The following is a 25,273-nucleotide window of genomic DNA, read 5'->3' as shown; positions in this document are numbered from 1 at the left end:
GATTAGTAACTTTATAGAGTACTGTAATCAAACAACAGCTTTTTTAAAATTCACTTATACCTGGCACTCTGACACTATCCATTATTTAGATGTTGAGTTAGAAAAGGATTTTGTTAATAAAAGACACAAAAGTAACATTTTTAGGAAACCAACCTACTCTAACAGTTTGCTTCACTTTACCAGTTGCCACCCGTACCATCAAAAGAAGGGATTGGTAAATGGGCAGTTTGTTAGGTTGGCTCGCATGATCTCTGAAGATAATGTTTTTCAACAAGAAAGTGAAAAATTAGTTAACATGCTAATGGCACGTGGTTACCCCAGCCTAATGGTACAACAGATTTTTTCTGAGGAAAATACTAAGTGGGAGAATATGTTTTATAGACCCATTTTAAGGGAAAACAGTGAACGTTTTGGCTTGGAGAAGAATGAGAGGACTGAACAGAAGTCTAATTTTCATAAGGCTTTTGTTACCACCTTTTCTAATGATCACTTGAATATTTCAAACATTTTGAAAAAGAATTGGAACATTTCTAAATGTTTTGATGGGATTCTGGACCATGTTGGGACAGAACCCAAGTTTGTATTTAGAAAGGGTAAATCTATTAAGAATTTTCTTGAGACTGGCAACAACATTTCCCTACCATTGAGCTTTAGGAAACATGGCACTTATAAATGTGGTCTTGTCCACAATGCCCACACATTTTGCAAGGGGACAGTCTAGTGATTATTCACCAGATGATTAGACCTAATTTTCACTGCAGCTGTAACACTAAAGGCATTGTATATGTGTCTCAGTGTAGTGTGGGTCTGAAATTTTTTGTGGGGAAAACACAAAGACGTTTTAGGGACCGCATGTATGAACATTCCCCGGACATTAGACAACATAAAAAACTAATGCTCTGGCAAAACACATGGAACAGTTTTCTGATCATAATTCTTTATTTTTTGCAGTAGAGCAGGTATGTCAAAACCCCCAGGGAGGGCCTTGGAAAGATATCTTGGAGTTAAAAGAATTACTGTGGCAAATGAAGCTACAAGCACACATTTGCCCAGGGTTAAATGACTATTGTAGTATAAGTTGTGTATTAAAGCTTAGGTCATATTTGGTTTAGATTTAATTGTGAATTTTTTAATGAGTAAAGGTCTTTATTGAAGGTTTGCAATGTGTTTAACATTCCAAATGCTTGTCTTTTTAAGGATCAATTGATTAATTGATCAGGTGGTGTGGTTTGTAACTATTTAAGTTACCATTGTGTATGTTTGAGTAGATTCTGATGAAGTCTTTAGTTATAAACTGATGAAAGTGCATAATCTACTGATGAATAAAAAGAAGACTTTTACTTTGGTGTGGACTTGCTGTGTACACTTGGACTGCTTCACTTTAATCTGGGTTTTGTGTTTGGTTCCTGGTTATGCTATCAATTAAAGAGACTCTGATTAATCCCAAATAAAGTTCAGCTGTCCTAGTAGGATTTTCCTGGCATTTACTCAGTTGCCTGCTGCAGCAAAAGCCATGGTTCACACGGAGCTTACAAAGCATCAAAGGGATCTTATTGTTGACAGGTATCAGTCAGGAGAAGGGTACAAAAAAATTTCCACAGCATTGGATATACCATGGAACACAGTGAAGACAGTCATCAAAAAGTGGAGAAAATATGGGACAACAGTGACATTGCAAAGAACTGGACATCCCTCCAAATTTAATGAAAAGACAAGATGAAAACTGGTCAGGGAAGCTGCCAAGAGACCTACAGCAACACTGAAGGAGCTGCAGGAATTTCTGGCAAGTACTGATTGTGTACTACATCTGACAACAATCTCCTGTTTTCTCCATATGTCAGGGCTATGGAGTAAGGTTGCAAGATGGAAGCCTTTTTTTACACAGAAAAACATCCAGACCGGGCTAAAATTTGCAAAACAATACATCAAGTCTTCCAAAAGCATGTGGGAAAATGTGTTATGGTCTGATGAGACCAAGGTTGAACATTTTGGCCACAATTCCAAAAGGTGTGTTTGGCACAAAACCAATACTTCGCATCACCAAATGAACACTATCCCCACTGTGAAGCATGGTGGTGGCAGTATCATGCTTTGGGGTTGCTTTTCTTCATCTGGAACTGGGGCTTTAGTCAAGGTGGAGGGACTTATGAACAGTTCCAAATGCCAGTCACTTTTGTCCCCGAACCTTCAGCATCTGCTAGAAAGCTGAAGATGAAGAGGAATTTCACCTTTCAACACGACAATGACCCCAAGCATACATCCAAATCAACAAAATAATGGGTTCACCAGAAGAAAATTAAAGTTTTGGAATGGCCCAGCCAGAGCCCAGACCTAAATCCAATAGAAAATCTGTGGGGTGACCTGAAGAGGGCTGTGCACAAGAGATGCCCTTGCAATCTGACATATTTGGAGCAGTTTTGCAAGGAGGTGCGGTCAAATATTCCCAAGTCAAGATGTGCCATGCTGATAGGCTCCTACCCAAGAAGACTAAATGCTGTAATTAAATCAATAGGTGCTTCAACAAAGTATTAGTTTAAAGGTGTGCACGCTTATGCAACCAGCTTATTGTACGTTTTTTTATTTTTTTAATTTTTTCTCATAACAGATTTGTTTGTTTTCAATTTAATTGTATAGGTTATAGGTCACATTAAAGGTGGGAAAAGTGTTGAAATTATTTATTGTGGTCTCATTTTCTTTTTATATCACAAAAGCCTGGCATTTTAACAGGAGTGTATAAACTTTTTATATCCACTGTATATAGTTTGGGGGGGGGTTTAATTCGCTTCCATCTGATGTTTTTGTGGTGCCGGACACATAGTTACTTACACGGAGTTTCTAGTCAGTCATCCGAGTGTTCATTTATATTTGGTTTTGGCAAAGATGTCTCGACATTTAGTAGTTTGGGTAAGTGGGATTTCATTCTTCTGAAGTAGACCCATATATATAATATGCATATATATATATATATATATATATATATATATATATATATATATATATACACAATATGCCCCCCACCTAGAATGTTTGTCAATGAAATGAGCTGTCAACGAAATGGGTTTCAGTGAAATGGGCTGTCAGCGAATAGAAGTAGACCCATATATATATATATATATATATATATATATATATATATATATATATGATATATATATATATATATATATATATATATATATATATATATATATATATATAGATAGATAGATACACATGTCTGTGCGCGTAAACATATTTACAGATGGAAGAATATGTTACATAATTTAGTTCAAGAAACAGTTTACAATGTCAAAACATGTATGGAAAAATGGAATTACGCTTAACAGAGCTTTATGGATAAGATGCAGCCATAATGACCAAGATGGCTTTTGCTGCAGTGACAGCAGTATATCATTGTATAGAGACACATGAAGACATTAGAAAAGTCAAGTGAGAATTGTTGCAGGAAAGGATACCATAGGGAGAAGACAGAGAAATTGCGAAAGAGGCATGCAGAGGGAAGAGGACTAGAAAAGAAAATAAGTGTGAGAGACAGAGACAAAAAGAAGATGGGAGTAGGATGAATGAGAGGCAGAAATTAAAGGGATGATGAGATAAAGAAGGATGACATTGGGACACAGGGATGTGAGAGAGCTGCAGGTTTATGTAACATGACCTAAGTGATTGGGACACAGGGATGTGAGAGAGCTGCAGGTTTATGTAACATGACCTAAGTGATTGGGATACAGGGATGTGAGAGAGCTGCAGGTTTATGTAACATGACCTAAGTGATTGGGATACAGGGATGTGAGAGAGCTGCAGGTTTATGTAACATGACCTAAGTGATTGGGATACAGGGATGTGAGAGAGCTGCAGGTTTATGTAACATGACATAAGTGACTGGGATACAGGGATGTGAGAGAGCTGCAGGTTTATGTAACATGACCTAAGTGATTGGGATATAGGGATGTGAGAGAGTTGCAGGTTTATGTAACATGACCTAAGTGATTGGGATACAGGGATGTGAGAGAGCTGCAGGTTTATGTAACATGACCTAAGTGATTGGGATACAGGGATGTGAGAGAGCTGCAGGTTTATGTAACATGACCTAAGTGAGTGCGGCTGCACTTTGGGCGAAGAGCTGTTCTTTGAGCTGTTCTCAGAAGTCCAAGTACTTGTGAACATCCTGGATTGACAGAGGAATGGAGTCCTATACTTTAGGTGCCAGGATGGAGAATGCATGGTCAGTGCAACAACGTTTAGTTTTTGAAGTTAGTAGGGTGGATTGAGACTGAGAGGTACCCTTGAGATTATATGTGGGTTTTTTGTGAAAAGTTTAAGAATGATAGGGTTGCAGGAGAAAGGGCTTTGTTAATCAGTGATCTTAGTAGGAGGCTGGCTTTCTAATGTACTGGGAGCCATTTAGCTTTGGTGAGAGTCAGGCGGTTGTGTTCATTATTGGGGGAGTTAGTAATGAACCAGCAGATTTTACTAGAGATGATTTGTAAGGTGGTGGCATTTTTCTTAGAGGCTTCAGCTATAATGGATAGCCCATGTTTGAGTTGAGATAAAAGTATTCCTTTATCTGTGGCAGCTGTGTTTGGCTTGGACAGAAGAGGTGATAGCTTGCTTGCCTAGGACAGTAGTGTGTTGATCTTTTTGTATGTGTTTTGAATCTGTAGTTTAAAGTTATGAAACTGGCCTAGCCAAATGCCAAGGTATTTGAAGGATGTGGTAGTTTCTGTGGAGGTATTGTTAACATCTTTAATATCAAGGCAGCTGGGTGCTTTGGCTATTTCTGTTTGGTTTCAAACAGCGTTGCTTTTGTTTTTGAGGGACTGAGTATAGATTTCTGGCCTATTAGCCACCAATTCAGAGTTTGGAGGTCATATCTGAGCTGAGCTTGTATAACAGAGTGGGATTTGTTTGGCCTGTATGTGACCATGTCATTTGAATAAAGAAATATAGGTATCTGATGATGATTAGGTGGGAATTTGTTGATAAGTATGGAAAAGAGCAGAGGGGATAAACTGGAACCCTGGTGGACTCCTTTCATAAAAGGGTCTGTTTCAAAGGTGATGGTGCCCACTTCACCTTGAAGGATCTATTGGTGAGAAAGTCTATAAACTAAGATTTTGCATCATCACTAATTTCTATGTCAGTTAATTTGTCAAATAGTAAGTTATGGCCAATTAGATCAAAGGCTTTTATGAGGTCAATAAAGATGGCTCCTATCATGTTGATATTAATGTTGGAGTTAACAGATAGTTTAGAGATGCATTAAGCATGCCATGGTCTTCCGCTCTGGTGATCTGGGTAAAACATAATTCAGAAGCCTTGACCATAGGCATGGTGAGGGAGAGTTAAATTCATCCACTTCAGCACTCCTACTCACCTTGTTCCCAGGTTCTGAGTTATTTATGTCGTCCCTCAGGAAGGAAAAGAAGGCTATCGCACAAGTGTTTTGTGTGCTTGAGGTCATAGCAAATGAAAACGTTCAGAAAAAAACCCACAGCAGAAACCATGGTCCAGTCTGAAAGATCAAGTTATCTTTTATATTTTTTTTAATAATTTGAAAACTATAAATTATTAGCAGCACAGTAAGTTAGCTTACTTAGGCAACTTCTGTCCTATCACAGTACATGACGAAAACAGGAACCACAAACACTGATCACATGTAAGTGAAAACACTGTCTTCAAGGCTAAGGGTAGTGTCTTCACAATCAGATAGTCAGAAAATAGGAACCTGGATAGTATTTAAAACTGACAAATTATGTAAGCAGTACCCAAAGAATAGTAATGTGACTTCACTCAGTCTAGGACTGTAAATAAGGGAACTGCTTGAGAAAGTGCCTCTTTCTTCTTAACCTAATACGCCATGTTGTGTTTTTCTCTTTGCAGAGTTTGTCCGGATGATGTCCCGTTGAATTCCAGGGAAAGAGCTCCATGTCAGAAACCTTGAAAGGCTGACTAGGCACTTTAATGCATTCCCTTCTACTTTATCTTCAAACTCCCTCATGATGAGGAGGGGAAATTGTTATAAAAGTGAAATTAGGGAATCCTTTGGCCTGAGACTGGTATAGAACCAACTAAATGGAAAATATGGCAAGCAAGAAAATACACCATCAACCTGCTATGACTGCTGCTAGTACTATGATTAATACCCACAGAAGGAGAAAGGACAATATTTTAAATAGGTAGAAAGTGCAATGCTTTGTCCAGGGGTCCTATGAACTGAGGGGCCCACTTATGTTTGATGTGTCTAAAACATTTATAAACATACATTCTAAGGTATGGTTGCGTGTGATTATTTTACCATAACAGAAAAACACAGGTCAAACATGGTATTAATGATGTCATTAATGCTGCAGATACTATAATGAGGGGCCATTAATCTGTGCAGTTGATGTTCTTATGTTTTGTCAGAATAAGACAGTAGCACAATTTTGTCACCATGTCTAGAACTGCAATTTGTTTTGTTTTCAGTATTAAATTCTCAGGAGCACCTTCTGACCATTAGGATGGCAACATGTAATCTGCTTGCTACTTCAGTGACATGAGGTCAGTCAGAGGTGTCTAAGGGCCAACAATATGGGGTACATTATTGTAGTCAACCATTTCAAGTCAAAGATTCAAATCCTGTATAGTATCGCTGTTGTTATCTCAATGGAGGGCAGCTGCATGCGCCAAGCATCTCTAAAGAGCCATTGTTCATAGAGCAATGAGCTGCTAAACTACTATGGTGCATGTACAGTACTGCTTGCTCTGTACAACTGTGTACCACATCATTCAGTGTCATTGTTGCATTCTGTGTCCTTGTGTACTGAGTCAGTGCAGCCATCGTTACCACTTGGAATACAGTTATTCATGCTGTTCCATTGTACTTTATACCTCTGTGCAGCCCAGACCATCACATGAGGTGTCACTCAAGTAATGCATACCCTGAATGTCATAATACAGCATAGCCTGTACCACTACATAAAGTGTTACTCAAGTAATGCATACCCTAAATGTCATAATACAGTATGGCATGTACCACTACATAAGGGTTACTTACTTAATGCATATCCTGCATGTCATAATCCTGAGTGACAATACATAAGGTGTTACTCAGTGCATACCCTGAATGTCATAATACCACGTGGCCTGTACCACTACATAAGGCGTTACTCACTTAATGCATATCCTACATGTCATAATCCTGAGTGACAAGTACCACTACATAAGGTGTTACTCAGTACATACCCTGAATGTCATAATATAGCATGGCGTGTACCACTACATAAGGTGTTATTCACTTCATGCATACCCTGAATGTCATAATAATGCATGGCCTGTACCACTACATAAGGTGTTACTCACTTAATGCATACCCTGAATGTCATAATACAGCATGGCATGTACCACTACATAAAGTATTGCTCACTTAATGCATACCCTGAATGTCATAATACCGCATGGCCTGTACCACTACATAAGGCATTACTCACTTAATGCATATCCTACGTGTCATAATCCTGAGTGACAAGTACCACTACATAAGGTGTTACACAAGTAATGCATAGCCTGAATGTCATAATACAGCATGGTGTGTACCATTACATAAGGTGTTACTTGCTTAATGTTTACCATGCATTCTGTGACACTCTGCAATCTATATCACTATATGAAGAAGTACTCACTTAAAACAAAAATCCTAATATAGTTAACTTTATGCCACAGTTATATTTTCTTTGTATAGCATAATCTATATGTTATTTAGTACTCAGAAAACCTGCATTGTAGTTACTTTTTTCCGTTTCAACTCTTTTCTTGTCACAGGTCATGAGGGTCCCACCATTTTCCTTATTAAAATGGTACAATGTTTCAGGGAAAAATGTCTTAGCCTGCATGACTTGGTTTAGACAGGAGCAGCTTTGGTTTTCATGTCAGGCAGCACATAGTCTTATATGATGAAACTGCTTCTTGCTGACGTCAGTAAAGTGCCTCAAACAGGTAAAGTGAAACTCTTTCCTACGAGGCTGGTGCTGGAAACATGTTTATATGAAGAATGAGGGTGAGTTTTACAGCAATACTGCATAAACAAATCTGTAAGTACTTTAATTTTTGGGCAGTGAATTATTACTTTTATTACCCAGTATCAAACATATAGGGAGCTATCATTTGTTTTATTAGCTTTTTGAATCAAGAGTGTTCACTCACTAATGAATGAGCAAAGTTGACAAGTTTCACACTGTGCAAGCCTGGGGGGGTCTGCATTTAAGGATTACAGCTTCAATCACTTAATAAACCACTTTTTTCACCCCTTCTGTTTTGAAAAAAAACATAAATGGACCAAGTAGGTCTAATAAAAGCATAGGTGATCACAGTTCAGAGAAATTCAGTTAAAAGGGAACATCAACTCCTATTATACATCATCTAAAAACAGCAAGACTGCCTTAACTAAATGAGGAAAAAATTATTGTGCCTAGACTGTGTCATATACAGACATAGACTCAATTCTAGAATGAATATAAACAAACTGAAAAATTAAATCACATGAATATGGCCGTCTCTATGATCACTATTTTGGATATAAGAAATTAAAAAAAGTAATAAAAATGAGAGTGACTGTAATGCATTAATAGCTCATAAAATCTCAAGATATAAGGAAAATATAAGATAGTCAGAAAATATCTATTTTTTTAGTTTTGTGTTTGTTTTCCTTTAATGAGATTCAGAGTTTGCTTTGATACTGTACAGCCTCTATCCTTATGTGTGAGGTTGCTCAAGTAATGTACAGTACACACGTATAACTGCATGTCAGATGTATGTTCACTTAATGTATAGCGTACACGTATAACTGCATTTCAGGTGTATGTTCACTTAATGTATGCTGCTCGATTTAGGGTTCTACTTCTGCTCCATATCGCATATGCTATCACTTCATATCAGTGAACTGCACAGTATGCCTGTACAGAACATGTCACTTTGTGCTATATGCATGTTTATCATTTTGTTGCAAATAATAGCACTGTGTTCTTTGAAAGTGTAAACCCATCATGTTACAATATGTTGTCACTGGAATAATGCAGTTGCTTTCTGCATACTGTGCCATAGCACATAGTGATGGCATATTATCTCCATACTTTGTCAGCAACTACAATTTGTTGCATGTTATTTTGCTATGAAAATCACTGCATACTGCCTTTGCACAGCGTGTTGTTATATGATACTTTTGCTTGCCATGTTTCTATACTTTATATGTGCACACTCAGTCATTACACATTATCTGTCAACAATACCTCACTAAATACTGCCACTGCATGTTATATTAATGTGTGCTCTGTTACAGTATTCCATGTCACTGCCATGTGCCACTGTATGCTACACTGTGTGTTCTGTTACAGTATTACATGTCACTGCCATGTGCCACTGCATGCTACACTGTGGGCCCTCTGTTACAGTATTACATGTCACTATCATGTGCCACTGTATGCTACACTGTGTGACATCTGTTACAGTATTACATGTCACTGTCATGAGCCACTGTATGCTACATTGTGTGCTCTCTTACAGTATTGCATGTCACTGTCGTGTGCCACTGTATGCTACGCTAATGTGTACCCGCTGTTACTGTGATACGTTACTATCATCTGCCACTGCATGTTATATTAATGTGTGCTGTGATACTGTGTTACATGTCACTGTCATGTGCCACTGTATGCTACATTGTTTGCTCTGTTACTGTATTCCATGTCACTGCCATGTGCCACTGTATGCTACATTGTGTGCTCTGTTGTAGTATTACATGTCACTGTCATGTGCCACTGTATGTTACACTGTGTACCCTCTTTTATTGTGATACATGTTACTATCCTCTGCCACTGTATGATGCATTAATGTGTGCTGTGATACTGTGTTACATGTCAATGTCATGTTGCAGTATATGCTATATTAATGTGTGCTCTGTTATTGTAGTATATGTCACTGTCATGTTGTGCTGTATGCCACATAGTGTGCTCTGTGCCACTTTATGCTTCATTAATGTGTGTTCAATGACTGTATGTCACTTTCATGTGCCAGTGCACTTTATAAACCATGACACTGTACACTACTCGGCACCTCAGGATTAATCTAGATGAAAAAAACAACTTAAGTAGAAAATTATTAAGTGCTTAGGTTATGCATTGTGATCAAGGGATCTGCCTGCCAGTATATATTCTAATGGATCCACTAAAGGTGGAAACCTAGATCTCTGCCTCATGGCATATGGCAGGCTGATCCTCAGGGACCCACAATATGTGGCAAACTTAATCATCAGAAGCCACTGAAGATGGCAAGCCAGATCATCATAAGCCCACCACAGTTCATAGGCCACCTTACCAAGGATCACTAGAAGTGTCAGACCAGATTATTAGGGCCCCACTGCAGTTCACAGGCCACATCACTGGGGACCACTGGTGGTGCCAGACCAAATCATTAGGGAGCCATTGCAGTTCTTAGGCTGGATCATGAGAGACCACTGGAGGTGGCAGACCAAAGCATTAGGGACCCATTATGATTCTTAGGCTGGATCATCAGTGACCACTGGAAGTGGCAGACCAAATCATTAGGGACACATTACAGCACTTAGGCTGTATCATCAGTGACCACTGGAGATGGTAGACCAGACCATGAGTGACTTATTGCAGATGACAGGCCATATTATCAAGGGGTCTATATCATATGAGTGAATAGGAAAAACCGCAAACGCTCATAATCTCGAAAGTACCGGACCTCGAAGTACTTTTTCTGAGATCGCAGTACAGTGAAGAATGGAATATTTGCCCTTTCCTCACTGTAGTGTGATCTCGGAGTTGGAATATATATTTAGCAGGGGGGGTGGGGGGCACAGCCCCCACAATAGCAAGTTTGAGGTCCAGTACTTTAGAGATTGTGAGCATTCGCAGTTTTTCCTATTTGCTCATATGATATAGACCCTCATCAAGGACACCTTGCCATTGGCGGACCAGATTTCCCAATAAGTGTTGCTCGTGGCAGACCAGATTATCAGGAACCACTGTACACATTAAGACAGGTCATCAGGAGCCCAGCTGAGTTGACAGAAACTGATAATCTGTGTCTTAGTCATCAGAGGCAGACTCATTATCAAGAACCACTGCAGGTGTTGTGTCAGATCAGTGATCTGTTTGTTCCTCTACAGGTGTCATTTCAGATCAGTGATCCATTTGTTTGTTCCACTGCAGGTTTCATGTCAAATCAGTGATCCATTTGTTTGTTCCACTGCAGGTGTCATGTCTGATCAGTGATCCATTTGTTTGTTTGCTCCACTGCAGGTGTTGTGTCAGATCAGTGATCTATTTGTTTGTTTGCTCCACTGCAGCTGTTGTGTCAGATCAGTGATGTGTTTGTTTGTTTGTTTGCTCCACTGCAGGTGTCATGTCAGATCAGTGATCCATTTGTTTGTTGGTTTGCTTACTAAGTAGGTACATGAAATAGCCCAAAGACCATCTTTAGTCACAACCCAGGACAAAGGCAGACTTACAATAAACAGTACAGATTTCTGTGGAAAGTGGCTTAAGATCTCATATTTACACAATTAGTGCAGAGGATTAAAGCTATGAACTGATAACAACATGCTTCCTATAGTTCAGAGTTTGATTCAGTCTGCTACTATTTGCCTAATTTGTGATTCTGAGCAAGTCATTTAACATAGCCGGGCTCCCAATCTGAATATGAAAAAGATTCATGTGGATCAATGCTCTATACCCAGCTAACAAATACAAATTAATAAATAAAATCAGCAGCAATCAATAAATAAATAGTAGCAGTACATGTCATAGTATGAGCATAAATTTGTTCATATGGTTAAACAGAGAAAATACAATATGTGCTTGACTTTTGTCTTTTAGATATTACTTTGTTCAAGCAGAGGTAAAGTACTCAATGCTTGATTTGCAAAGATATTCATAGGTTCATAGGTAATTACTAGACTAAATACCCTTGTGGGCCTTTTTAAGCCTAACCAGTTTTATTTTCAAAGATGAGAATCAAACCTTGTACCTTCCATCTGTAAGATAAATACCTTAACCATTAAGGCAACCTCCAACTCCTATATTGTTGATTTAAAACTGTGGTACCAGGTGTGATTAATGAGATAGAAGATGGGAAGGGAGGGTTAGGTAAGAGACCAAAGTACTTAAAGTGATGGTTGTGAGAGACTGCAGTACCTGTAGGCTTATGGACCATGAATGAAGGAGCTTGTAAAAGTCCTTGGGAAATTCTAAACATGACGGATTGTATTTTAATACTATTGATGTATAGCTCCTTTGTAGGACATCATTCCCAAAGCTGAAGTGAAGGTAGATGGAACAGATTCAAGAATAACATTCTCAACATAAAGGATCGGGTGTGGATGATGTAGAAAACAAGAAAGTCTTTGCTAAAGAGAACAAAGAGAAGAACGTGTAAAACGGGGCTGTGAAGTGCACCTGAATAAATAGGTTCCCTATTAGAAGACCGAAGACGCATTCTTTCGAATGCATCTTGGTCGAACTCAAAAGCCCGAAATGGCAAAATATCGAAGCGGCTTTTAAACGAATTCTTTCCCCGGGAAAGAATTTGCTTGGCCGCTTCATTACTTTGCCGTTTTTGGCACTGTAGTGCGGTGTCAGACTTGGTATATTTAAGTAAGGGGGTGTGGTGGCAAAGCCCCCCACCTAATGTAATGTTTAAAGTATGTGTTTTTGTTTTTTGTTGTTGTTGGAACAGCGATTGTTTTTCCCTAGGAAAAAAAATCGCTGTTCTGACAGTTCAAAATTGTAAGCTTTCACTTACATAGGATCGATTAATCACCATTCACTTTTTTAAGCACTTGGTGATCTAATATAGACCCAATAAATGGGAAAGAAGAAGAAAAAGTAGCATTTCTTTTAACTTGAGCTGTGCCAGCAGTGAAGTAATCATGCAACTAGTAGAGGAATCCATCACCAAAGTTCATTTAAGCTGATTATAAAGGAAGTGATTCTACTTCAGATGGTGGACCATGTCATCAGGGATCTACTGTAGCTGGTAAGCCTAGTAATCAGAGACCTACTGTAAGCAATTTGCTAGATCATCAATGACTTATTGCATGTGGTAGGTCAGAGAGTTATAGCTCCAGTACAAAAGATAAACCAGATAATCAGGGATATACTGTAGATAAGAGTCCAGATCACTAAGGACCTACTTCAGGCGGCCAAACCAAAACAGTCACCTGCTATGGATAGCAGGTCATGAACTGAGTGCATGTGACAGAGTAAATTGTCACGAATCTGCTGCATGTGGCAGTTAAAATATGAATCTCATGTAACTGGAAAAGTAAACTGTTATTGGTGCACAGCACATGGCAAGACAGACTGTTTTAGACCAATTACATGTAGCAAGATGGCAAGCCAGATCATCAGGGATCCTTTATAGTTAACAGCCCAGATCATAGAGGAGCTAGTAGAAGAATAGATAATATGGGGAAAGCAGATAGACTTGATTGTCAGGGACCATCACATATGGCAGGCCAGAACATCAGAAACCTTCCAAAGGTAGCAGAGCAGATCATTAGGAATCCTAGATCATGAATGAAGAGATTCAGATTTCAAAATGGCTGTACTCTAAAGAGAAGGTTGAGCTATGTCAGTATGAAAATGAAAACAGAAGTAAAGGAGACAGTAGAACCTGGCAATCTGGATAAAATTTAGTTACTGGCTAGTCACTGTACTGCCTGGGTGTCTGCAAAAAAAGAAGTCTGGAGAAAGTAAGGAAAATCCATCAGAAAATGAGAAAATAAAAACTCTGGTAGAGGAGTCTTGCAGCTGTTCAACAAAAGGCAGTTCAGGTTTCAGCTTTTGTGCAGAATATGGCTTCTGGTAACTTGGATAAAAAATACATTTAGAGGTGTTTAAAATAAGTAAGAAACTGGAGGATTATATATGACAAAGGACTAAAAAGAGTAGTTACATAACTAAATGAGTTCATAAAACTGCATAAATCAGAAGATGAAATGAAGGAAAAACTGGTTGAATATGAAGCTTCTCAAGAAAAAAAATATTTCAAAAATAGAGTTAAAACAGAGAGCACATACAGAAAACCTGAGATATTGTGCTATATCAGAGAAACTGGAAGAAGTAGACTGCATTAGCTTAATGTAAGTACAAATGAGTAACTGGACAGGTTTTACACTGTAGGATTTTTAATTGAAGGGGTACTCTGTGTGTATGCTATACATTTAGTCATGAGAAAGAAGCCAGTGATTATAAGTAGTAAAAATGCAGTCATACAGGAATGAAAAGCTGCTCCTGACAAAAGTGTGGCAAAATTGTGAAAGAAAGGAAAAGTATTAACAACTGGAGATAACAGAGTGTTTGTGAAAACAAATGATTAACTGTACACCATCCAGAAGAGAAGCAACTTTATCCCTGTAGTTAGAGGATGTTGAAAGGTAAGTGTAAGATTCAAGCTGCTATATCCAACTGTTTCTTTAGAATATTTTTCCTGGAAGATCAAAGACATTTTGTATGCAGAACAGGCTTAAGGACTAAATAAAAAAGTTTGCCCAGCAAAGAGGGAGACAGAATCTGAATCTTCTCTTTTCTCTGGCAATAGCAAAGCCCATGGAGAGAACTTGCCAGTAAAACATTTTCCATCATTCCAAAGGAAAATTATTGAGCAACAGAAAAAAAAGTCCAGGAGCTGGACTAAACAAAATGAGGAGTAGCTTGGAACTGAACCAGAGAGCAGTGTTAGGTAGACGAGATGATAAGGAAAAAGACCAGCGATAATGTGAAAGTAGGAAATAAATGGAAGAATTGTAAAGTGTCATTTCTACAAGATAGAGTTTGGTCATGAGAACTTTGCTTTTGCAAGGAGTAAAAAGACTAGAAGCTGGTGGACTGTGTTACAATAGAGGGAGGACTCTAAAGCATAACTCCCACTTTTCATTAAATTAATATTTAGAATGGTAATGAAGGAACTGAAGATGTACCTGTAAGTAATTTCTTTTCCTAAGTAATGTTTATAATAAATTTCTTGAAGTAAATTGCACATTGCATTGTAAAACAGTATAGCACTGTACAGTATGCAGATATATTTTAAATATGAAGTGGGTAAGTTATCAGTGGCTGCTGTTTATGCTACTGATGTTAAAGTAAGAAAGTGCTTTTTCAATGTAAAGTATCTGGGGTTTATACTGTAACAGGATAAAGGCTAAATATAAGCAGTGTAATATAATCTTGGAATTCTGGGAGGAGGCGGATGTGAAGTGCACCTAAATGTATTATTAAATCATGGTGGCCTCTCCTGGGGTTATACAGGTGCAGGTGTAGACTAATGTTCTTGGTTTTTGGTAGACACAGGAAAACATTTTTTTTCTGAGCAGACTAGAAAATGAAAAACATATAAAATGATAGTTTCTCAGCATTTCCAAAGAGCTATTTCATGCATTTCTAAATCTAGTAACTGTTCTCGCTCCACTAGCAAAGCTCCATAGCTGCAATTGGTTTGTCTACAGCTGCAGGTGATTAATCAGGAAATAACTGAACTACAAACTTTTGAGGCATTTGTATGAGAAACAGTATAATTAGTAATTAAAGGTGAAATGGCAAGCAACTCAGTGAAAATAAAGTCTAATGCATTAAAAGGAATATTTTAGCGAGTAGATGTATTCTTGTACTATTCAGCACTTTAGTAAAAATGTTATAGTGCACAACCTAGGATATGTATTTAAAAGTAGCCAGTGCACCTTTTCTTAAGGTTAAAAACAGTTATCTGAGACCAAGCAAGTTGCTTTTCATGTGTGGGAGGGAAACAAAGATGGAACAATAATGGATGGTATTGGTGCAAGAAGGAAAACAGGCTCTAACATGCACAGCATGATTAAACTTAACTTTAGAATAAGTAAAGCCTGTGGGTGTAGCTGTCTATTTGGGACAATTACCCATATATGTCCCCCCATGGAGGGTTACCTTCCCTTTTTGGAAAGTATATGCAGTTTTTTCTATTGCTGTAAGTTAAAAGAGTTGTGGGTTAAAATGAAAATGTACATATTCCTTTTCTTTCTTCAGTGTTTTTATTGAAGCCCAAAGTCTATGAAAATGCAGCATGGGTTTGAACAGAGATGAGAAGCAGCAACTGCATATAAGATCAGCCTGCCAAGAATTAGTGTGTGCATGAAAGTTGCAAATTGGAAACATATATTAAAAAAACTGTTATGTAGAATGTGTGAAAGTAATAGCTTTTTGTCAGAATGACTGCATTATCAGCTATATCATGGAATGTGAATGGCACTGTAGGTATGAACAAGAAGCAAAGAGTTCTGAATTATATTAAGAAATGTAGAGTGCAAGCCATTCTGGTAGCATAAAGGGATAAAGCCCTGAATACAGCCCAGGCAACCCAGGTTAGATTAGCAGCTCAAGAAACTGATGGTGCTGCAGGGAGGGATGAGTGTGCTTGTCATGGGTATGAGGGCACTTGTTGATGATGCTCCCTAATGGTAGGTGTAGTCCAAAGAGGGGAGTTCCCTTCAGATGTAGTCAATAAGTATGAGGGGTGTGGAAAGGCAGTGGGTAGGGCATATAAAAGACCCACCAAGACAGAAGTACAATGGCCAAGACCTCAGGATGCCCTTAGGATCCATGACCAGCCCCAGCAGTACCACAGTAGTCTGAGGGAGGGTTAGAAAGATGGCTGTTAGGCCTGGCATGGACATGCGGCACCAGGAGCTGGACATGTAGATGAGGTCTGAGTGGATCAAAAAAATGTAGGGTGCAAATAGTAATGCTATAGAGACACACTGATATAAATGAGCATGTGAATTTGACCAAGAAAGAATTTCAGAATGGATATACAGTAAAGTATCAGGGACAAAGGAAAAGAGGGGTAATAATATTGATTGTGAGATAGGCTCCAACAGTAACAGAAGAGGAGAAGAAAGATATTGTAGATTTGCTGTAATAAAGGGTTACTGGCATGGAAGGGGGATCAAATTGGCATGTATTCATATTCCACCTACAATTAGGTGTAGGTGATCCTACAGACATTGCCAACATACTGGCTGAAAGGTTCAGTGCAAACTCCCCCCCTAAAGGAGAGATATCTATACCAAATGATTGTAGCCCCCCAAACATCTCTAACGCCCAGGTGAGAATTGCTCTCTCCAAGGCAAAGAACACAGCATCCATGGGACCTGATGGTGTCCCCGGCTGTGTGCTCCATGAACTCAACGAGAAATTAAACCCACAGTTAGGACAGCTGTTTAATCTTAGTCTCACCTCCGGATACGCACTCCAGGAGTGGCGCACAGCGACTGTGGTCCCACTCCACAAAGGCGGTGCCTCCACCGACCCTGGAAATTACCGTCCCATTAGCTTGACAAGCCTTATCTGCAAAGCCATGGAGAGGATCATAATGGATCTCATAAATAAAGACATAGGGAACTTGCAGACTTTGGATCCAACCCAGTTTGGCTTTGTCAAAGGCAGATCATGCCTTCTATACTTGGTTGACTTTTTCAAAACAGTCACCAAGGCCATTGACGAGGGAATGGCAGTCCATACAGCCTACCTAGACCTGGCAAAGGCTTTTGATACAATACCTCACTCGGGTATCATTGAAAAACTCATCAACTTAAATGTAAACCCATACATTACAAGATGGGTTGCAAACTGGCTGAGTGACAGAACCCACAGGGTCAGAGTTGCTGGCGCCATGTCAGACTCAAAGCCTGTCACAAGTGGTGTCCCACAGGGCTCAGTCCTGGGCTCACTCTTGTTTGGCATCTACTTTTCTGAAGTACAAGCAAACACAGGAGGGTTATGGCTGACAAAGTTTGCAGATGACTGCAAACTGGGCGCCGTAGTTAAAACACATCCGACACAGATATCCTTCAGAAGGGTCTCACAGAAACGGATAACTGGTGCCAGAGCCATGGCCTAAAGTTAAATGCCAAGAAATGCATAGTCATACCCTTCGGGAAAAATAAGGTTACCCCTAGCTACCATATAGGTGGCAATCCCTGAACACAGAAGAAGTTATTAGGGACCTGGGGAACCCAGGTTGACAGTAGCCTTTCATTCGACACTCATATTGCTAAAGTAGTTAGGAAGACCTTCTACATTGCCCACCTTATCATGAAGGGATTCACATCTAGATCAAGGGAAGTCATAGTCTCCCTATACTCATCACTCATCAGACCAATGATCGAGTACAATGCCCCATTCGGAATGTATCTGACCCGACACTTGCAGCAGCTGGAGAGGCCACAAAAGTTCCTCACCAAAAGGATAAAGTGTCTCAAAAATCTGTCTTATGCTGCCCGACTGAAAGAACTCCAGTTATATTCAGTTGCTTACCGCTTGCTCAGAGGTGACCTATGCCTGACATACAAGGCCATGTCAAACCCAGATTTGATGAACATGCTTCATCTCAAAAATCTAGATCCTCAGAGCCACAAGGGCGGAGACTTAAACCTGACACGGTTATTAATAGGACGTGCTGGAGGGATAGATTCATCACCCAAAGACTCCCTATGCTGTGGAACAAAATCCCGGTTTATGTGAGGCAGAGCACCTCGCTGGCCTTGTTCAAGAGGAATCTTGACCAATGGATGGGAGATCGCAGATACACCCCAGGGGTTACCTCAGTGTCACTGCTCAACAGAGGCACAGCAAAATAATGGGCATAGTTTCTCCAAACTAAAGGGGTGGCATAAGCCACAAAACTATGGGCTAGGCTTATAAATGCCCTCGGGCAGATAGCCTAGTATGAACCTATGAACCTATGAACCTATTACTACTAAGGACCTTAAGAGAATTATGGGAAAAGTAATTATCTTTCACAGGGAATATTATTCATGGGAGGGGGACTTTAACCTGATTTCCAATAGTTAGGATGTATCTGGGGATCTGCAAAGGACAATATAACAAAAGAGGACAGATTTCTTACCATAGGAGGTTACTAGGCTAACGGCTCTAGAGCCTTTTTAAGCCTAGCCATTCATGCCCCAATTTTCCCAATTATCAATGCCCAAAGGCTGGAATAGCTTTAATGTATGCCTGTGATTAGAGCATCTACAAACTTCCCTTGTCCATAAAGGTCACATGCGACAAGCTAGGGGTGGATTTGCACTTTCCCATCCATTGGTCCAAACTGCATTTGAATAGGTTTAGGGAAGAGCTCTGTTTCACATGAATGGGGAGTCTGTTCCAGAAAAGGAGTAATCTCCGAGATACACATCTGTCTCTCAAACATGTTTTTTTTACTTTACAGAAGAGGTTTAGATCCTTAGACCAGGCAATTCTACTGCTGTTTGTTTTGCAAATATGTAGCAGATCCAGCAGGGCTGGATAAGAGAATGCCTTGTAGGTTAGGCACAGATCACCCCTCAGTAGTCTGCAGGAGCCCAAGTACAGGGACAGGGCTTTGAGGCAGTCTGCATAGAGCATATTATTTGCGCCCTGTATTCTTTTACTGAGGAACCTCTGTGGCCGCTCCAGTTGTTGCAAATGCCTGATCAGACACATGCTGAAGGATACATTGTACGTGATTATTGGTCAAATGAGGGCTGAGTATAGAGGGACTATGATTTCCTTAGATATGGATGTCATGCCCATAATTATAAGTTGCACCACATAGAAGGATTTTCTCACCACCAGTGACACATGGTGATCAAAGTTCAGGTTACTGTCAACCTGAGTTATCAAGTCCCTTACCACCGTGTCTACTCTTAGGGGAGTGTTATCAATGTTGTAATTTGTAGGGGTGGTCATCTCCCCAAATGGTGTAATTATGCATTTTCTGCACCGAGTTTTAGGCCATGACTCTGGCACCAGTTATTTGTCTGTGTCAGACCCTCTAGGAGGATATCTACATCTTTGTGAGATTCACTGATTGCACCCAGCTTGCAGTTGTCAGCAAATCTGGTCAGCCAAAGGCCATCTACATTTGCCTTGACTTCAAAAAAGTATATTCCAAACAGGAGATGTCCTAGTACTGAGCCCTGTGGGACATTGCTAGTAACAGGCCTCTTGGTGGAGGTGGATTCTCCCACCCTAACTTCATGTGCCCTATCTGTGAGCCATTTGGCTATTCACCGGGTGGCATAGGTATTTATATATAAATTTGTAAGTTTGCCTATAATTCCTGAGTGAGGTATTGCATCAAATGCCTTTGCCAGGTCAAGGTAGGCAGTATGTACCATTTTGATTTCATCCATCACTCTACTGAGCTTCTCGAAGAAGTTCTGAAGAAATGCATGAGAATATTTGGAATGGAAGATGTGAAATTACTAGTAGGAACCCAGATAAAATGTATATATTATTCCCCAAGGTACAATAACTCGGTTAGACTGGAGTAAAATTATATTTTGCAGTAGCATGTTTGAAACATCATATAGTTATTTCAGACCATGCACCAATAACAACTAAGATAAAATGCAGGCTAAGCAGGTAAACCCGAGGCACCGATGGTTTCCTTCTTGTCTGTTAAAAAGATAAGCATTTAAGGAATGAGGAATTGAAATGATTCAAGAGTTATTAGGGAAGATAGAAATTTCTTCAGAAAAATTAGCTAGGGAGTGGACTAAAATGAATTTGGAATTTAAAAATATGCAATAAATAAGAAAAAGAGATATGGGAAAGAAATAGCAATTATTTAGAGGGGTCATGATAGGTTAAAGTACAGCAGACAGAGAAGACTATTACAGAACATAAAAAATTGCAATTGCTTAGTGCTAACAGGAAAATAAGGGAGTATTTGGATAATATCTATGCATGTAGAAAGGTTGCTGTTAAGCAGGCATTTTTTTATAACGACCTCAGAGCACAATAGCTTTTAGCATAATGATGTAGGCAAGAGAAAGCAGAAAGGGTTGCCACCAGACCTAGTGAGCCCATGAAAAGAAAAATAACTGGACAATCAATAGACGTATTACAGATTAGTAATGGGGAACCAAGAAAAGGCACAAATGTAAAGATTTATGGAAAACATACATATGTCAAGATTAGAGAGAGATGAGGCTCCAGAATTAAAAGATAAAATGTGAAAGGATGAGATAAAAATGGTGATTTATAATGGGAAGTCTCCAGGAACAGATGGTATTCCAGAAGAAGTTTAGCAGTTATGGCAGAAAAAAGTGACAAAAATGTGGAAGATTTTGTTTAACAATATTTTAAAAGGCGGGAAAACAGGAACATTTTAAAATAAGGCTGTGGGGGCTGTGATACCTAGAGAGAGAGAACACCCTGCAGTTCCAGCTTCATATTGATCCATTTCAATTTTAAAAGATGATTGTAAAGTGTTTATGTCTATACTAGCTAAGAGAATAGCTGAAGCATTTTCAAAACTGGCAGATATGGATCAGAGTGGCTTTCTGGAGGGGAGACAAACATTTAACAACATTAACAGAACAATGATGATCCAGATGGAAGCAGAATGTAAGATATTACCTCTGTTGTTGGTGAGTCTTGATGCAGAAAAGCCATTCAATACAGTCAGCTGGAATTTTGAGTACAGCAATGGTAACATTTACATTCCCTGATGGAATAATGGAGTTAATCAGGAAGATATATGAAGCATCAGAGGCAAGAATTAAGGTGTGGGGGCGGGGGGGGGGGCGCTCAGACCAGCTGTGTTTGAACAGAGGAACCAGGCAGGGGTGTCCTGTTTTCCCTTTTATTTGTTTTATACTGAAAAGAAGAAACTCACAGACTCAATGAGATAACTGGTATTTATGTTTATTTTATTTTGAACTTTTTACTTGGGGTAGAGCACTGATCCCATTCGACCCATTTCAATGTCAGACCCCCAGGGAAAGCACAATAGTTACATGAATTATATACAGAGTAAATGACAAAATGCCATATATACATATATTATATACAAAGTATCGAACTTGGCTTGATGGAATAAAGGCAATACATAAATGACATTATATACAGACTGAGTGAAAAACACAATTATTATATATCGAGTGGAAATCAGAGTTGCCATGCTGAAAGAATCACAATCAAAAACAGAATCAGAGCAAGATATGTAGATGGAAGAAAGGAACGAAGACATTGTTATATGACCAAAGAGACAACAGCTGTATTTCCCTAGAGTCTTGAAATGTGCTTTTATTTATTAATGGAAAAGTGGGGTAAGTGGAATGGCCTTCAAGAAAAGAAGGGAGAGATACCCACAGTTTAGAACCAAGGACTGAAAAGTATGGTCTGTCCAGCAAAGCCTAGCTGGGGGGGTTGGAGGAGAGGATATGAGTTGGTAAGACATCTAAGGTTGTAGGTAGGTGCATATCTGAATAATCTGAAAGCTAGCAGGGGGAAGGTGTCATTCTTGATAAATTTAAACAGCCAAGAGGCAAGTAGAAGTCATTATGTTGTTTCACAGGTAGCCAGTTAGATTTTACAAAGATTTTTTAGTGGTGCTAATTTCTTGGAGAGAGCAATGAACCTGCAAATGGCAACATAGCTCTCAACCTCATAATGTGGAACAAATGGGCAAATGTGGAACAAATGCTAAATAGGATGGTTAAAACATGCTGGTTTATAAATAAGATCTTGATTAATTTCTATTTACAATGTCCTAACACTGAATGTGTGACAGAGTCTTGAACATGAACTTTTGAGAGGTATGAATGGCAATTGAAATGGACTGAATTATGGATACATTTCTATTAGAAGCTACAGCAATTAGCAGGTGACAGTATTCTAACTGAGCCAGTATGATACTTTTACCGATGGCATTTCTACAGGGCTTGGATAGAGAAGGGGAAATCTTCTTAGCTCAGATCAGGAGAAAGTTGATTTTTCTGTGTGTGTAGTCCAGGTAGAATTGGAAATTTAGGAAGGGGGTCAAACCAAATCCCTAGTTATTTGAATGAAGTGACATTTAAAATAATGTTATTAAGGTGATTGATGTTTTTTAGAGGCATGGACATAGAAGTGAGCTTTTACCTATAGTCAAAAAGTAGTGTTTTTGTTTTTAGAGGAATATAGCAGTAATTGTTTATGACTGACCCATTGAATAAGGGCATGAAAATCAGCCTGAAGTTCAAGTTCAAAAGTGGACTAAGGACCATGCCATGGACCGGAACCAAATCATCAGCATGAAGCAGGACAGGACGCCAGGATAAGTCAAAAGGAAGTTTGTTAATGTAGATAGATAACAGGAGGAGTGTCAGAGTACATCCTCCTAGGGGGACCCCTTTCTGCAGCGGGTAAGATAATAGGAGGGAGTGTGCTCAGTACATCCTCCTAGGGGGACCCCTTTCTGCAGCGGGATTAACATTTGTTAATGTAGATAGATAACAGGAGGAGTGTCAGAGTACATCCTCCTAGGGGGACCCCTTTCTGCAGCGGGATTAACATTTGTTAATGTAGATAGATAACAGGAGGAGTGTCAGAATACATCCTCCTAGGGGGACCCCTTTCTGCAGCGGGATTAACATTTGTTAATGTAAATAGATAACAGGAGGAGTGTCAGAATACATCCTCCTAGGGGGACCCCTTTCTGCAGCGGGATTAACATTTGTTAATGTAGATAGATAACAGGAGGAGTGTCAGAATACATCCTCCTAGGGGGACCCCTTTCTGCAGCGGGATTAACATTTGTTAATGTAGATAGATAACAGGAGGAGTGTCAGAGTACATCCTCCTAGGGGGACCCCTTTCTGCAGCGGGATTAACACAGAGGTTAATTAACTGAAATTAACTGAGAGATGGTGGTTAGAAAGGTAGTTTTGGAATCAGGGCACTGTGTCATCACTAATACCTATTTCATTGAGATGGTCTAAGATGACTGAATGACTGACAAGATCAAATGTTCTGGTGAGGTCAATAAAAATGGCTCCAGTAACTAGACCTTTGCCCATTTCAACAAGAATGTAATTGCTGAGTGTCCACATAGCTGTGTGTGGATGTACTGTGATGAGAACAGAAGCCAAGCTGCTTTTGAAAGACAAGGTGTTAGTGGTTGATGTCTTGAGTCAGTTTCAAATAAAGTAACCTTTCTAAAATCTCTCCTAGGGTAGAGAGAATACAAATGGGCTGAACGTCTGATGGATTGGTGGGACTGGGTTTCTTAGAAAGTAGTTTATAATGGCATTCTTCCATGTATTAGGCATATTGCATGCAATACACAAGCCGTTGATATGTTACAATGGGGTTATGAAGCCGTCTCTACAGTGATAAATAAACCAGGGGTGAAGGGTGTCAGTACTAGGGGATCAGTGATAAATAAACCAGGAGTGAGGAGTGTCAGTACTAGGGGGATCAGTGATAAATAAACCACGGGTGAAGGATGTCAGTACTAGGGGGATCAGTAATAAATTAACCACAGGTGAAGAGTGTCAGTACTAGGGGGATCAGTGATAAATAAACCACAGGTGAAGGGTTTCAATACTAGGGGGATCAGTGATAAATAAACCACAGGTGAAGGTTGTCAGTACTAGGGGGATCAGTGATAAATAAACCAGGGGTGAAAGGTGCCAGTACTTGGGGGATCAGTGATAAATAAACCACAGGTGAAAGTTGTCAGTACTAGGGGGATCAGTGATAAATAAACCACGGGTGAAGGTTGTCAGTACTAGAGGGATCAGTGATAAATAAACCACGGGTGAAGGTTGTCAGTACTAGGGGGATCAGTGATAAATAAACCACGGGTGAAGGTTGTCAGTACTAGGGGGATCAGTGATAAATAAACCACGGGTGAAGGTTGTCAGTACTAGAGGGATCAGTGATAAACAACGGGTGAAGGTTGTCAGTACTAGGGGGATCAGTGATAAATAAACCACGGGTGAAGGTTGTCAGTAATAGGGGGATCAGTGATAAATAAACCAGGGGTGAAAGGTGCCAGTACTTGGGGGATCAGTGATAAATAAACCACAGGTGAAGGTTGTCAGTACTAGGGGGATCAGTGATAAATAAACCACGGGTGAAGGTTGTCAGTACTAGGGGGATCAGTGATAAATAAACCACGGGTGAAGGTTGTCAGTACTACGGGGATCAGTGATAAATAAACCAGGGGTGAAGTGTGCCAGTACTAGGGGGATCAATGATAAATAAACCAGGGGTGAAGGTTGTCAGTACTAGGGGGATCAGTGATAAATAAACCACAGGTGAAGGGTGTCAGTACTAGGGGGATCAGTGATAAATAAACCATGGGTGAAGGATGTCAGTACTAGGGGGATCAGTGATAAATAAAACACGGGTGAAGGGTGTCAGTACTAGGGGGATCAGTGATAAATAAATCAGGGGTGAAGTGTGCCAGTACTAGGGGGATCAGT

The 25,273-nt window shown here is 39.6% G+C and overlaps 1 protein-coding gene across 4 annotated transcripts in view; it reads left to right on the top strand.

Moving 5' to 3' along the window:
- The window catches only part of CABP1 (calcium binding protein 1), a 503,354-nt gene extending 497,081 nt beyond the window's left edge, over window positions 1–6,273 (top strand). For all 4 annotated transcript variants that reach the window (XM_044068868.1, XM_044068869.1, XM_044068870.1 and 1 more), the window contains one exon: window positions 5,881–6,273. In XM_044068868.1, the coding sequence (XP_043924803.1) occupies window positions 5,881–5,906 (26 nt within the window). In that variant the 3' untranslated portion in view covers window positions 5,907–6,273. The remainder of the gene's footprint in view (window positions 1–5,880) is intronic.
- Window positions 6,274–25,273: the final 19,000 nt, after the last annotated feature.

Source organism: Protopterus annectens, chromosome 4.part0 (genome assembly GCF_019279795.1).
Source record: "Protopterus annectens isolate FY-2018-M chromosome 4.part0, PAN1.0, whole genome shotgun sequence".
Taxonomy (NCBI): Eukaryota; Metazoa; Chordata; order Ceratodontiformes; family Protopteridae; genus Protopterus; species Protopterus annectens.
The sequence above is the reverse complement of the archived record's forward strand: the minus strand, read 5'-3'. Positions and strand labels throughout refer to the sequence as shown.